This window comes from Zerene cesonia, chromosome 5 (genome assembly GCF_012273895.1).
Source record: "Zerene cesonia ecotype Mississippi chromosome 5, Zerene_cesonia_1.1, whole genome shotgun sequence".
In the NCBI taxonomy this organism is placed as follows: Eukaryota; Metazoa; Arthropoda; class Insecta; order Lepidoptera; family Pieridae; genus Zerene; species Zerene cesonia.
In genome coordinates, this window is record NC_052106.1 from 1285998 (window position 1) to 1301591 (window position 15594).

General features: G+C 31.7%; 2 protein-coding genes across 3 annotated transcripts in view; one reads left to right on the forward strand and one right to left on the reverse strand.

The window, feature by feature from the left end:
- LOC119840155 (protein bicaudal C homolog 1) overlaps window positions 1-3698 on the reverse strand; it is an 18113-nt gene extending 14415 nt beyond the window's left edge. The window contains exons 1-3 of the mRNA XM_038366668.1: window positions 3629-3698; window positions 3069-3148; window positions 2093-2155 (exon numbers count right to left, since the gene is read on the reverse strand). Of these exons, the coding sequence (XP_038222596.1) occupies window positions 2093-2155; window positions 3069-3148; window positions 3629-3695 (210 nt within the window). The 5' untranslated portion in view covers window positions 3696-3698. The remainder of the gene's footprint in view (window positions 1-2092; window positions 2156-3068; window positions 3149-3628) is intronic.
- Window positions 3699-5204: 1506 nt separating this feature from the next.
- LOC119839890 (sialin) overlaps window positions 5205-15594 on the forward strand; it is a 53828-nt gene continuing 43438 nt past the window's right edge. The window contains exons 1-2 of one of the 2 annotated variants that reach the window (XM_038366321.1): window positions 5205-5425; window positions 13603-13656. In XM_038366321.1, the coding sequence (XP_038222249.1) occupies window positions 13617-13656 (40 nt within the window). In that variant the 5' untranslated portion in view covers window positions 5205-5425; window positions 13603-13616. The remainder of the gene's footprint in view (window positions 5426-13602; window positions 13657-15594) is intronic. The other variant, XM_038366322.1, reaches the window with a different exon arrangement.

Genomic DNA, 15594 nt, shown 5'->3' on the forward strand with positions numbered 1-15594 from the left:
ACATCTATTTTTCATACCCCTAAATGATAAGAGTAAGGCAGAACAGCGTTTGCCGGGTGCAGCTAGTATATATATATTTATATAGTCATATTCGTGTTTTTTTTTCCTGACATCTATTGGTGAATAATAATACTATTTTGCTTCGTAGATAGTTGGACAACTGAAATAACACATAGGCACTTTTTATACCGATATTCCTCGGGACGTATCCCGCGTAAGTACTTAGACTTACGCGGTTTCAACCGCGGGTCACAGCTAGTATAATATTATATACATACATAAATTACTTGTCACGTTGTTTGCCCGAAATGAACTTCTAAACTACTCAACCGATTTTAATCAAACTTGCATACCCTGTGCAGTGCATCCGACTTAAAAGATAGAATAGTTTATATTAATTACGATAAATGATTAGCCGGGCGGAGCCGAGGCATGCAACCTTACTAAATTAATTATATTATATAGTATGTAATGAATGGAACTGAACTAGTATATAGCCTGTTCCACATAAAAATTGAACAATAATTTCGTGTTTATCGAGCTTAAACAAACGCTTTAATATAACGTACTTAAAGATTTTAACATATGAAACCATTATTTTACTAGTGTGATTTGCGAATACTTAACGCCATCTATGTTTAGCAATATGAATAAGAATATTATGAATAATTTAAAATTAATTTCCCTTCTCGTATCTTTTCTTTTTTATATAATTACATTGGATTATTGTCTGTCTCTATCGTGGTACAATGTGGTGTTGATAATAATAATTTCTTATAAAATGTGCTAATGTAACATTTTAATAAATATTTTCTTATTTCCCATAGTAAGAGTCGATTGTAAATGGCCTCAGACCCTCATAAAACTATAAGGTATAACCCGCACGCTCACGGCAATGATAATTATTAATTATTACGATAAAATTGCATTTTCCACTCCATATTGATCACAATTTTTGTATGGTCACCAAAAATAAGATATATCCAGAATATGTAGAAAAATGAGGAATCGTCAAAATATAATTTTTAGTGGGCTTTATCACGATTGTTCGTAAATTTGAACGCTATTGGAGTAAACATATTGCTTGTTTCGCGATACCTATTACTTGAAAATATTGAACATATTGATATTTGACGTAGGTTATTTGAACTGTACACATACAGAATTGTACTTTGTACACGTTCGGCAAAAATAGTGAAAAAGTAACTATATCACTCTTAACACACTCTTTCGCGCTGGACGATGGTCGGCTGTTTGCTAAGCCTCGGTTAGGTGTTGCATTATAAGCGTGATGTACGAAATCTTAACGCCATCTATGTTTGACTAATATAAATTATTTTATATCGCAACAAGCGATTGTAAATAGCCTGAGTCAGGACTCTCACCATATAATGTGTCGTAACCTGTGGGGTTTCCTATACCCCATCAAGTTTTCATCTATTTAATCTTAAAAAAAGGAACAGGTTCTCAAATCGGCTAGATTTGTTTTCGATTTGTTACCTCAGAAGTTTCGACAGAGTGAACCAATTATCATTATCCTTCGTATTTTTGCAAGCTGGGGCCTCCAATATGGTCCCATATTTTTTTTAGTATTTTGAACCACATATTTGATAAACAAAATCAATGAAACTTGCAATTCTATTAAATATTTCAATATTTTTATTGTTATTTTTTATTATGTTGGTGGTTTTTAGTTTTAATACGTGTATAGATGACATTCTAAATTTGTTTAAAGCCTATAGAAAATTAAAATTTGTATGCTAAATTTATAATTTTAATTTAATTACCGAATATTCAAAATATGCAGGAGGAAGAAAACTAAAGCACAAAGCAAGCCTAGATATCTATAGACTGTGATGGATCTGACAGGCATATAACCCTAATCATGTATATTATTCGTTATTTCTAACTTACGAGAGATGAGTTTTTACGGTTAAAAAGTTTGTCGACGCCATTATAAAAATTTACTCACAAAACATGCAACCTAAGTCCTAACCTTGCCCTACATATTGAAGGGAATACCTTTTTTCAAAAGTATTTAGTTAATTACGTGTACATTTATAGTATATAGGGTATAATTAATAACACTTACCTTTCCGATGATGTGCGAATGATCCGTGTAACTGACATCGATTTTCATTGTAACTCTGTTACTCTGCAAAGCATTTTATGAATAAGATTAGCAATTTTAATCTTAAAATTTTATAATAAAACTACTATGTATGTATGACGTATGTTTCCTACATACTACGTATTTTATTAATCCTCAAAAACAATACACTTATTTTAGTAATAAAATATTGATTAATTTCAATGAATTGTATTTTTAGACACTCAATTTCAATTACTTTTTATGTATCATTTCGACCTACGATTTTATATTTCTATTAATTTTTGTTTCTATGCCGATGCTGTGGTACCCTATTGTACACCATTTATCAAGCACGTGTTAATTTTTTGGAATTTATTAGGTATAGAATATTGATAATGTTTAAAGTTCTAGAAAAACAAACAAAAGATGTTGTCTAGTCGCTAACTAGATATTATTTTATTGTGATCGAAATTCGGCTACGATTTATGAACAAGGATACAAGGCACAACGGCTGATCACGCGACTATAAGGACAAAATTTAATAGCATCCTTATGAAAGGTTATACAATAATGGAAAAAGGACGACTCTATTTTGTATTCATGTTACATGAACAGATTAAATGTCTATTAACCTACATAAAGTGCTAATAATATAGTTCGTTCAATGCTTATTCAATGAAATGCTGTGTTAATATGTAAATTGTATACCTACTCAATAGTAGGTATACAATTAATCAATAGTATAGATTTTTGTTGTAAAACTACACCAATAATATTCTTGCTTGTAAAACAGAAAAAAAAACATATTTAAAATCGAGAATGTCATGATGTTACGCTATGCACAAATAAACTAGTTTAAATACAAAATATAACTCTACTAGTACCTACAGTTAGCAAAAAGAAATAATCTTTTTGACAATGAAATAGTAACACTTCCATTCGATGTAATAAGGCACTTAATGCTTCAAAAACTTACTCTTGTATCCAATAACTGCATAATTTTTTCTCGTGCAAGTTTCACATCATTAGGCCGTCCAGCAATCCTCACATGTGGATCTAGATCGAAAATACAAAATACCATAAAAACAACTACTCTTTTATTGCCTATCTTTACAGAATCACTGACACAAAAACTTTATCTCACCGTATAATTCATATAGTTCTTTGAAATTATTACATCTAATTTTTTTTATTATTTCATACACAATTTCATCGTCAGTGTCTGAGAAATCCATTTTAATTCATTGTATAATTAAGTAAATAAACCATAAAAATTGATTTTAAAATTTCGGTTCGTTCTAACGGACGCGCAAACGTAAAATAACTCGAATTTGAAAAAATGAAATTTAAAATAAAAATTAACGCCAGACCGGCGCCGCATTCTGGAATATTGGCGCCAAAATAACGTTCCGTTTCTATGACACAAAATGAAAATTGTTCAACTTTCTTTTTTTTTATTTTTCAGTAACAATTTTTTATATTACCTAAATCTTTCACTAATGGTTTTCAAGAAAATATAATTTATTCTTATCGTACCTTTTTTCGATCGGGCTCCGATTTTCAGGCGAGCAGGCCAATTTATTAAAGTATTAGTCTCGTTCATGACCTAAAATTGATTTTTTATTGTAAATAATTTCTAGGTACTTAGTAAGCATAAAATTGTGTAACTTACAAAAATTATTGCTTTCATAGCTACATACCCTGTGGAAAAACGCTTGCGCAGTCTGAGATTCTTCCAAATGTTCTGAAATATAATATTAGATAAGTTCAGATAAGTTTATAGTTTAAGGTGATTAACGTGTTAAAAATCAGGGAATTAAATTTTGCTATCAATTACCGGCAAGCATAGCCTCCAAACGACGTCTATCAACACGAAATCTCTCCTGGTACACATCATCAGCGCTGTTCAGGCCGAGTATTACAGCCAATTTCTGTAAGTCTTCAGCGGACGTCACGGAATTACTTGTTCCACTTTCTGAAGCCTACAAATTTTATTAGGTAATAACAACGTGTGTGATTAGTGGCTTTGTAGGAGTTAAAATATATAGTACAATTAAGGAAATAGGTATACTGAATCAAACGCACGCTAAAGTTGCGGTAAAGATGGCGGATGACTAAATTTTCCTATGTAATTCGGAAAAAGCACACATTAAACCAGATACTAAATTTATAAGAGTATAATTTTATACATTACCTCGCTTAACGAGTCTTTGTCGGCGTTATTTCTAAATTCGGAGAGATGAGTTTTTACGGTTAAAAAGTTTGTCGACGCCATTATAAAAATTTACTCATTTATAATAAAATTGTCATAAATAAATTAAATCTTTCATGAATTATTGTAATTAAATAATATTAAACATAATAATGAAATAAAACACAATATTAAATAATAAAATGGTGGAATAACCAGAACAACTTCACGTTCTACGCCCAACTGTGAAAATGAATAATCAGATTCTTAAAAAAAGATTTGAATAATATTATGTTATATGAGGGTAGACAAAAGTGCCTTCATATTACACAATCTGTCGTAGGTTTTATTAAAAAGAAAAACATTTACATATGTTCACAATGGAAAATTATATGTATTTCGAATATAATATATTTGAAATAATTTTGAAGTATGCAAAATTTCCTCATGTTACTATAAAATTTGTTTCTATGGCAATGAGTAAGGCAGTTAATGAACGCACCTCTGTAATAAATAACATACTCTATGGAGGCCCGTCTTGCTTTAGCCAATAGGAATACATCCCGCCACCGGACGTTCTCGGCGAGACGGCGCCAGTCTGATAATTTCTTAGAATTTCTACAACGTAATGCAAAGTTTAAAATATCATTAAAGGTCGTTTTTTTTTAATCTAGAAATTAGTGGTAGAATATGCATATATTTTTTTATTTCTACACCTAATATTTAATCATACGAAATTGAGATAAGAAATTGAATGATCTTCATTGAAAATTTCGCAGATTTAGTTTAAATTGATTGTATGTAAAATAATATAAAATGTAGACTTATATAAGAAAATAATAAATTTCTTGTTACACTATGAATGAAACCATTATTGGAACGGAACGTAATCCATTCAAAAGTATTTTGAGCAGTCGTCGCGTGAGGTCGCATCAGTCGGGTTTCTGCGCTTGCTGGAGAAGGGTGTGCATCTTTGTCCATCCGCGTTTTCGATCACAATAACTTAGGCTTTTATATTTATTACTTAAAAACTTCGCTCTAAGTTTTATTCAATTGTAGGTTTAATATACATTATTTTTAAGTGTGTTTTTAGTTTTGGTTTAGTGTGTTTCATCTATATTAGTGTGTTAAATAATTTAACGGTGAGTAATGTAACAGTATTACTTCTTAGTTTTCACTTTCCAGCTGTCTTGGTGGCTAAATTTGCGACTCTATGATAAAGATATTAGAAAATAATTGAATTAAATAAAAAAGTCTTGCATATTGTAATATATAATAAGTACTTAAATTTTTAATCGGTATATATATCCAATAAATTCTTAACCTATCACGATTACAATGCGTTCGTTTCGTTTGCTTTTAACGCCACAGGATATTCTGGAATAGTCTCATTTTAACGCCACAGATTAATCACGCGTTGTTAAATCCTTACTATAGAAATAATTTGATACGGATTTTATATAAAGGGGAATAAAAACTACAGTCGCGTAACATTATTAACAGCTGTGATCCTGCAGTGGGTGTTCCCGGTATTTTACGAGGGTGCTTATTCCGCTGTAAAATAGGTATTATTTCAACATGGATAATTTTTATTTTTCTTGAGCAATTGTCTCTAAAAATTGGTTAATAATTCTTTTTTTGGGTTTCTGCAATCCTTGACGTCGGACGTCTAATCAATTAAATGTTTTTTGTTTAATAAAGGCTCTTTATAAGTGTATAAATGCATTCGTAAATAACTTTTTTATCGATATGCAAGTTAGATGATAGAATGAAAAAAATTAAAATATTTATTTGTTGTTTTTCTACTTAAAATATTGTAGCTACACAACTTAGTCATTTTTACTATAGATTTTAGAATACTTCAATACTACATTTTTCATATCTCTGAGCGTGATTAATAATTTCCTCTAAATTAAAATCCTAAACGACTACCCAAAACCATATATTGATAAATAACAGTTAGTCAATTTCATTGAGTCACAATATCGCCTTCTTTTTTTGTATATTGCCACAGATAATATAGTAGTGTCTACTTATGTAGCTGTAGGTGCCACTGATAAGCCATGTATTTAAATTCAAATTGCGAATTCCGGTACCTACGTTGTGAGTACTTTTAGTGGATATGTTCAGTTATAGTATTGCGATTTTAAATGAGAAAAAAATTAATGACGATTGTTTATGAAGACTATAAAGATTTCAAAGCTTTCAAGCACTAAATAGTATTCAAATATTTATGTATTTCCTTTTTACAATTTAGTTTCGTGTAAACCGAACATCAATCAAACCTTAAAAGGAATTGCTTTATGAATTTTTTTTTAAATATCGAATATTTACAAATAATTATTTATACAGTGCAAATATTTAAAAAGTGGTGTATTAGTTATTAGGCAGTTCATACTCCGTAGCTTAATAGCAAGGTAGCCTTCTTCAAACCTAGGTTTTTAACTTTTGAAATCTGCTTGCATTCTGTAGAGTGAAGCTTATGTCAACATCTGCCGCATACCGTTACTTGACAGATATGTTTGACTAGCTAAATCTTGTAATACCTACGTGTTAGTATTTAGTGATCTGTATCTGAGTTTACTCGGCTAGTCCCACATCCGGTTTTCTCACTTGTAATAAAGGCATCTTTTTGTAACGTTAATTTTATGATCTCTTAACGAACCCATCTGTCTGTATATCTCTATAAGTCAAAAAACTTCCAAACATAAATTTGTATTTCAGTTTCATGCGCATACGCTAAAAATTCATTATCTACTACTCTTTTCAAATAATTAGTGTGGACGTTATTCCAGAATTTATCAGTCATCTGTAAACGATAAAACATGTTATAAATGTCAGTTGTCAAGGAGCGATTTATTGTAAGGATGTGCTCACAATACAATAGGTGTGCCGTTGGCGTACGCGAGCGTGGTAATAATTAGGTGTTAGCCGTTTAATTTGTTTTTGTGTATTAACAGCGAAAGTTTGAGAAGTTTCCATGAATACGAGATGATTGAACTGTTTTTAAATTCGCTCGTGGAGATCGTGTGGGAGACATATTATACTAGGCAGAATATTAGTAGTACTATTATAGTATTATGTTATCTGTGGTAGTAGTTTTGCTCCCAGCGTATTTAACACGCTTTTATTAGCTTATCGTTACGTCCGAGGTTAACCGACTCCATTAGACTCGATTTTGACCCACTTTAAACGGACAGATTTAATTCAATAATTTCATGAGTGTGTCATAATTAATATCCTAATAATTTCCTTTACCACTAAAGAATCAGAGACAGAGACAGAGTCCACACTCTGTATAAGGGTGAGAAATTATTTGATTCGATCATTCAAGCGTTTTTTAACAAAATTTTTATTATTTCCCCCACTATATCATGCTACGTATCCGGGTTTAGGTTAGGCATGGTAATAATCACAGTATTACCATAGTATTACCGTTGTCTAGGGTAGCGATTAGGCCATAATCTACCACAATGGTCGAGTGCGATTCGATATGCATCGCATTTCACTTAAAAATTTTGGTTTACAATTTATTTCAATGAAAGTTAAACATTAATTATTTGCTAAATGCGTATTGTATATATACTAGCTGCGCCCCGCGGTATCACCCGCGTAAGTCGTAGGAATATCGAGTTAAAAGCCTTGCCTATATGTTGTTTCAGATGTCTAGCTGTCTACGTACCAAATTTCAGTCCAATCGGTTCAGTAGTTTTTGCGTGAAAGAGATACAAACACACACACATCCTTACACACTTTCGCATTTATAATATTAGTAGGATTAGTAGGATTATTAAAGCCAAAGACAAAAAATGAAGGGATTTTTACATTAATAGCAATGTGTTGAGAGAACAGATAGAATGATACTATACTAGTAAGTATGTACATCTAAGCGATCCATCTAAGAATAGGATCTCCATATTGCCATATTGTGACGTCATGGCTATCAGTTCCAACGAATGATATAATCTAAGATCATCAATTACTTTTGCATTTAAATTAATTTAAGAGTCAAACAAAATAAACCAATTAACGATTCTTTTAATCGTATTTTTCAATTACATTCGACACATAGAGGTCATTGACGTACCTTTTCTTTTCAAAATCGCAAAATAACATGTCAGTTAATTGTTTACTCTATTTAGAGTGGGTTATGGTTCAGTTTTAAAGGTGTTACAGGCATCCTATCCAGTATCAAACGCCTTTTAACACGTGTAACCTGCAAGCAAACAATGTATTATAGTTTAGATCTAGAAACACAAAGGTGTGACCGCTCCCAGGGCAATAAATATATTGTTTGTTATGCTAAAGTTCTGTAAACGTTTATCGTATAGCTTTTGCATACGACGTCGTCTGTTTTCGATGAAGAATCTGTGAATATGTATTTAGTTGTTTTAATTCAAGCGTAAAATATAAAAAAGAAAACAAAGTTAGGAAGTCTTTGACACAGTATAACTACGTATTAGAAAAGTGTAAAAAATTACTCATATATATTTTTTATAGTATATCATTGAACGATACAGCAACGTAAATTGTAATTTTTCTTTTTATGGGATAGTTTTTTTTGTAGTTCAAAGTTAAAATCATACATTAATCATAAGGCTAAGTTTAATACTTATATGCAATATACGTTTTAATTTAAATATAACATTTTTTGAGTAGCATGATTTTTTGCTTAACTTTGGTTAGGTGAGATAAACTCGGTAGTTAAAGAATTGAGCGTTGTTCAAATCCTACTAATATTATAATCGCGAATGTTTGTAAATATGGATGAATGGATGGAAGTTAGCTACTTCTTCACGCGAGAACAGCTTATCATCTTATATATAAAATTCTCGTGTCACAATGTTAGTCTCTATACTCCTCCGAAACGGCTTGACCGATTCCTCTGAAATTTGGTAAGCATATTGGGTAGGTCTGAGAATCGGCCAACATCTATTTTTTATCCCGATATTCCTACGGGATACGGACTTACGCGGGTGAAACCGCAGGGCGCAGCTAGTATCTATATAAAATTTGGTTCAGAGATAGATAACAGTCTGGATAAGCACAGCTCCCTTTTACCGGGGTACCACGCGTGTGAAGCCGCGTGCAAAATGCTAGTCAATAATAATTAAAACACTGAATGTATCGACCATGCAATCGAGTGTCGTCGCCAACCGTACTATGATACAGTGTTACACTAAACGAGTGGGCAGCCCGTGACCTTGGAACACCGAAATAATGTTCATGTAGGTTTTCGCCACGTGCCCAAGACGAGTGCCATTTTGTACGTAGTTGCGAGCTGTATCGCGCGGTTTTACCCGCAAAGCGAGTATTGTTTTATTCTGCGAGTTCTTTATTTGTTTTTTCCTGCGATTTCTTTATGTTCAAGGATCTGTATGGTTCGTGTTATTTTTACATAAGCTACATACTGCTTGTGGATCATTTGAAATTCGTTTAGTGGTTGACTCGTATGTGTAATAAACATATAGATACATGTATCCTTAGAAGCTTTTACGTTTATATTGTTAGTAGGATCTTAGTACAATATTACCAGCAATTCTGTGACCTGGTATCAAACTATTTGGGTACCAAATTTTATCCAAATCGGTTTAGTGGTTAAGGTGCGGAGAAGAGACAGATAGACGGAGTTATTTTCGTATCTATATTAGGGACTAGCGGTCCGCCCCGGCTTCGTACGTGGTACATATATATCCTATAACCTTCCTCAATAAATAGGCTATCTAACACTGAAAGAATTTTTCAAATCGGACCAGTAGTTCCTGAGATAAGTGCGTTCAAACAAACTAACTCTTCAGCTTTACAATTTTAGTATAGATGAGCGGTCCGCCCCGGTTACGCTTTAAGATATAGCTTATGTCATTCAGTGAATGTAGCTCTTTAATGGTGAAATAATTATTAAAATAGGTTAAGTTGTAATTAGTGAAAATTTTACATACATACATACAAAAACAAATGTTTACTCTTCATAATATTAGTTTTGGTAGGTACTTATATGTATGTATGCCTAATGGAAAATTTGTTAGACTCGTGAGTCGCAAAATTTATTACACCGAAGTGTGTATAATATTATATTGTTGTGTGTGTGTAGTGTATGTGCAAATTACGATCACACGTTCAAGTGATTTATTATATTTTGTAGTTACTTTATAAATAACTAGCTGCGCCCCGCGGATTCCCCCGCGTAGGAATACCGGGATAAAAAGTTGCCTTTATGTTATTCCAGTTGTCCAGCTGTCTACGTATCAAATTTCATTGCAATCGGCTCAGTTGTTTTTGCGTGAAAGAGTAACAAACGCACACACATCCTTACAAACTTTCGCATTTATAATATTAGTAGGAAAGTAGGATAGTAGCATTAGTAAGAACAATTTAAACAATCTATACTAATATTATAAAGCTGAAGAGATAGCCCATATATTGTGGAAGGCTATATACGTACCACGGGCGAAACCGGAGCGGTTCGCTAGTTATCAATATAGCAAAAACAAACATAAATATATTTACGCATGGCGCAAGTTATAGGAATTTTCTACTTGTAGAACTTAATCTTAATCTTAATATTTGAACATTGTTTTTGTATGACTATGATTACAGACTGACTGATGTATCAACGCACAGCCCTAACTACTGGTCCGACTGATAGATATATGGATAGATATAGATAGACTGCTAAGATAGGATTTCGATAAATCCTACCCCCAAGGGAATAAATAGGTGATGCAATTCTGTACCATGAAACTTTATTTACATCGCGCGGGCGAAGCTGGCGGGCACAGCTAGTTATAGATAAATTTAAGATTAAATTTCTGTGCACGTAGTTATTTTATGTTCCTTGTATAAAGTGCAACAAGTTTTTGCGAATCGAAACTAAGATAATAAGGCAGTCTTGAATAAAAACACCTACGGAATATTAATAACTGTATGTTGTTTAGTTAAACTTGCTTAAATATTTTAATAATACAATTTAAAAACAAATTCGCATTTCGCATACAACAAAGAACATAATATTACTGCTAATAATTTAAAAACCACTTTATTTTTTTAAACATACATGAATTACTATATTGTACTATTAATGACAGGTGTCTTATCAATTAATTCTACAATGGCATATAATGTTGCCTCCATTTGCTAACTCATAGCAGAAAAACTAACCCAAATGAAATGACCGACATTAAACATTTGATGTTCAGATGACAGGGATCCGTTATGATCCGTGACAGTGAACGGTGAGACCGGAAGAAATTGTCACACGAATGGTTCAATAACAAATGATAAGTTCGCGTCGAGATTCGTTTAATTAAAGAAGAAGAAATATATTTAAATATTATACAGGCCACTATATATTTTCAACAAAATGTACACAAAAAAATAATTATTTATTTATTCTTTATTACACTTATTTAACAGTCGAGATAAAGAAAAGAGACAAATATGTAAAAGCTTACATCTAAGTACAATGGGCGGTCTCATCGCTTACAGCGATTTCTTCCAGAAAACCTCGGGTACAATAGGCGACTATTATAATGTATAATAATAATATGGGTAGTAAAATTTATTATATTTATATTTACATTGATAAATTAATAAAAGGGAAGACGGTAAAAATTAAATTAAATATCACTAGGTATAACATATTAATCATGATAAGAAATAAAAATAGACAAATTTTATGTCCAGTTTAAACTGCTAAAATATGTATATTTTTTTTTATTTATTTTGTTTTACTTGCTGACTAAATTAAAACAAACAGGTGATAAATATGTATTTAAATATCTATTCTTTAATTCGACGAGGGGAAATTTTAACTGAAAATAAATCCGTACTAATAAATATTAATTAGTGTTTTGAATTAAGCAGTCAAACGCGTCCAAAGTCAAATATTTAAAATTCCAATACAATAACATTGCGTAAGGTGATGTTAATTTATTTCGCATTTTTGCATTTATGTTTTAACAACATTTGGTTTGATAATTCCATTTCATTGAATGATTTCGGTAAGCGGTAAAACAAACCCGATCATTTACGTGTTTTTTTTAATTAACCCTGTGTTGTATATTAAAATGAATCTTTTCAGTACTAAAGAAAATAAATATTCCTTTAAACTCCTTTAATATTAAACGTTATATAGTAAAACCCTTTTGCAGTCAGTATAAATAATTTAATTATTACTTCAAACCTCTAAATCTGTCTAACTTTTTTTGTCTATTGCTATAATTCATTCTTCATTTATAATATCGAACTTATCTCTCTAGACTCTATACTCATTCTGTTACCATAGACAATGTGCACACAGGGACTTTCACATATGCGTTCGTTACGTGGGAATTCGCGTGTCCAAGATGTGATTAGCCTAGATAACAATCTGCCTTCATTAAGTGATCCACAGCTGTGCAAAGTGACGTCACATTATATAAACTACAAACAATAGATTTTTATGACAATATGATGTTTTTTTTTTGTTTTTTCAAATTAAAAGTGGTTTATTGTTTATTTATGATTTATTTGTTAAAATCTATTTAAGTGATAACCCCACCTCAAGTAGTGGCATCTCACTATCATCAACAAAGGGCATGTCTATCTAAGTAAAGCTTATCCTCTCTCGGTCGATTACGCATGCATTATTGTTTTTAATATAGGCTATATAAAAAATGACAATATAGTAAGACATTATATTTCTAAGTATTATTATTTATTAAACTCATATTTTCAAATTTTTTGTTCCATATAAAAAACTCCAAACAATAGGTGATTAAGTATCAATAATCGTATATCAATAGCACAGTAAATTATAAATCGATGACTTTCTATTACGTATTATTCTTTGTTTCAAGGGAAAATTAGAGAAAAATTATCGCCGATGTATTAAGCTTTTTTAAATCTCTTTATTGCGTCTCTACTTATTTTATGACATTTACATTGTTACTAAGTCGCATAAAATGACCGAAGATTTTGCAGCCACAAATCAGTGTCAGAAGATTGAGATACATAAATTCAAATTTAAATTTGTGTATACTGAGTATTCTTATAGTTAATAATCATAAGTTATTTGTCCTTAGTCCGGTTCTTGCAAAATCCTCAGCACATAAATAATGGACAAATAATTTCGATGTATTCCATTTAGTCTTGTACGATGAATACCAATACCCACTCGCGCGCCACAGCTTTAAACACCAATTATTATATGACTGGCGTTTTTGACACATCCGCACAAATATCAGCTGTTAAATTTGCACAAATAAATTAGCATGAACAAGTGACTTCAGGCGGTGTTGCTAGATAAATATTTGTGCTAAATAACGTCTTATTGTTGCAGATTCATTCCAAGCCATGGCTAAAACAGAGAAATCGTTCCCAAGGAATTTTACAGGTAAGGTTTATTTATTGTTATCGAACAGTTTATAAGAACGTCCTGAATTTAACCTAGACCTCGATTTGTTGTACATTTTAATTTTAGAGTTAGTAAATATCAAATGAACCTTATAGTTTGTTACTGAGATTCAGTTAATAAAACTTGCATATATGTAAACATAAAAAAATATTTAATTCGCAAAGTATATTTGAAAGTTTTTAATAATACCCTTATCACATATGTGATTCTGGTTTACAAATGTAAATGGGACATTTTACAGACTCCTTTTAAGAATATTAACCGTCATTGTTCAGACCTATGTGTACATTTAGTACATTAGTACACATATTATGCTGTAATTATTTTACCACAGCGTATCAGTATGCGATCCGCTCGCGACTTCCCACCGCTTATAAATACATTCGCAATATTCGCGCTGGCAAGGACCAGTCGCGCCCATGTGACGTATGCGATTTGGCGGACGGCCATTTTGAAAATAAATGCGCCTATTTGTAATAGTTTCCGCTTTTATAACTGTCTGTAATTGTGGTTTCATTGTTAGCGTAAAAATGCTTCCGGGTTTTGGTAGCTTAAGTGTTGTCGGGCTTTGAAGATTTCAATTTTATTTGTAATTTTCTAAGCTCGGAAGTTTTTAATTATTAAGCGATATAGTGTACTAAAGAGTGAATGATCATCTGTATTCTTATTTATTCAGTTTATTTCTTCGACCAACAATTACGGTCAACGCTACAGATGTCCGTAATTGAATATTCAATTAACATATATAAGATTCCGAAATGTGAATGATAGATACTCTTCACAAATATTTTACATGATATAACATTCAGATGATTATGGTCAAATATACAAATGTTAACATCAATCTTTCCTCGGAACTAGGCTATTTGAATTGCTTCATAACTATTAAATGATATGAGTTTGTTTCATAATATTTACATTTAATTATAAAAACAACCAATTGACAGCCCTAAATGCAATTACTTACGCATTGCGTTGATCACGTGTTTGTAAAAATGCGTGCCTCATATATGTAATTGTAACCTTTAAAACACGTTCTTATATGACTGTTTGTAAACAAAATATCGCCTGTGGCCAAATAGCAACCGTGCCAAGGTCTGTCACTGATCGCTTCCGAAACGCATATATGAATTTACTCGGTAATTCCCGCGGATTCGAACGCGTTAAGAGATTTTTTGTGGCAACCCTAGCTCTTTTTTAAAAATGAAATAGTTTATGTTATTAAGTGTAGGTAATATAATTTAAATGTCAGAGAGGGTCCTGTCACAGTGGGACCAATTGATGGACAAATAATAAACCATTAGACAAAAGGAAGACAAGATTTAAAAGGCTTTATGACGACTTTGGCTTTGTTTTATTTGCTGGACTAATAAAAGAGTAACTATCGAGATCCTTGCTGATTCTTCTAGACTGAAGCGACCTACCGGTGGTAGTTTAATAAATAAATTTTCATAAACACTTGTAAAGTTTACGTATATGAATAAAAAAAGTGCTGAGTTTGCCTTTGCAGATTGGGTACTCGCGTTTTTATTTAATTTATCCCTGTTTCCATCAATAATTATCTATACGAGACAAAAATATTACAAATATCCTATCCTACTAATATTATAAATGCGAAAGTTTGTAAGGATGTGTGTGTGTTTGTTACTCTTTCACGCAAAAAATACTGAACCGATTGCAATGGAATTTAGTACGTAGATAGCTGGACAACTGGAAAAACACATAGGCATTTTAATCCCGATATTCCTACGGGATACGGACTAACGCGGGTGAAAACACGGGGCGTAGCTAGTCAGTTATATTTCCAATAACTGTTTTGGTAGCATTAGCGATTTTGGAAATAATTGAAAATCAAACGAACTTACCAAGTGAAGTTCGATGACAATTATGTGAGCAGCTTCATTCGAAGCGATTTAT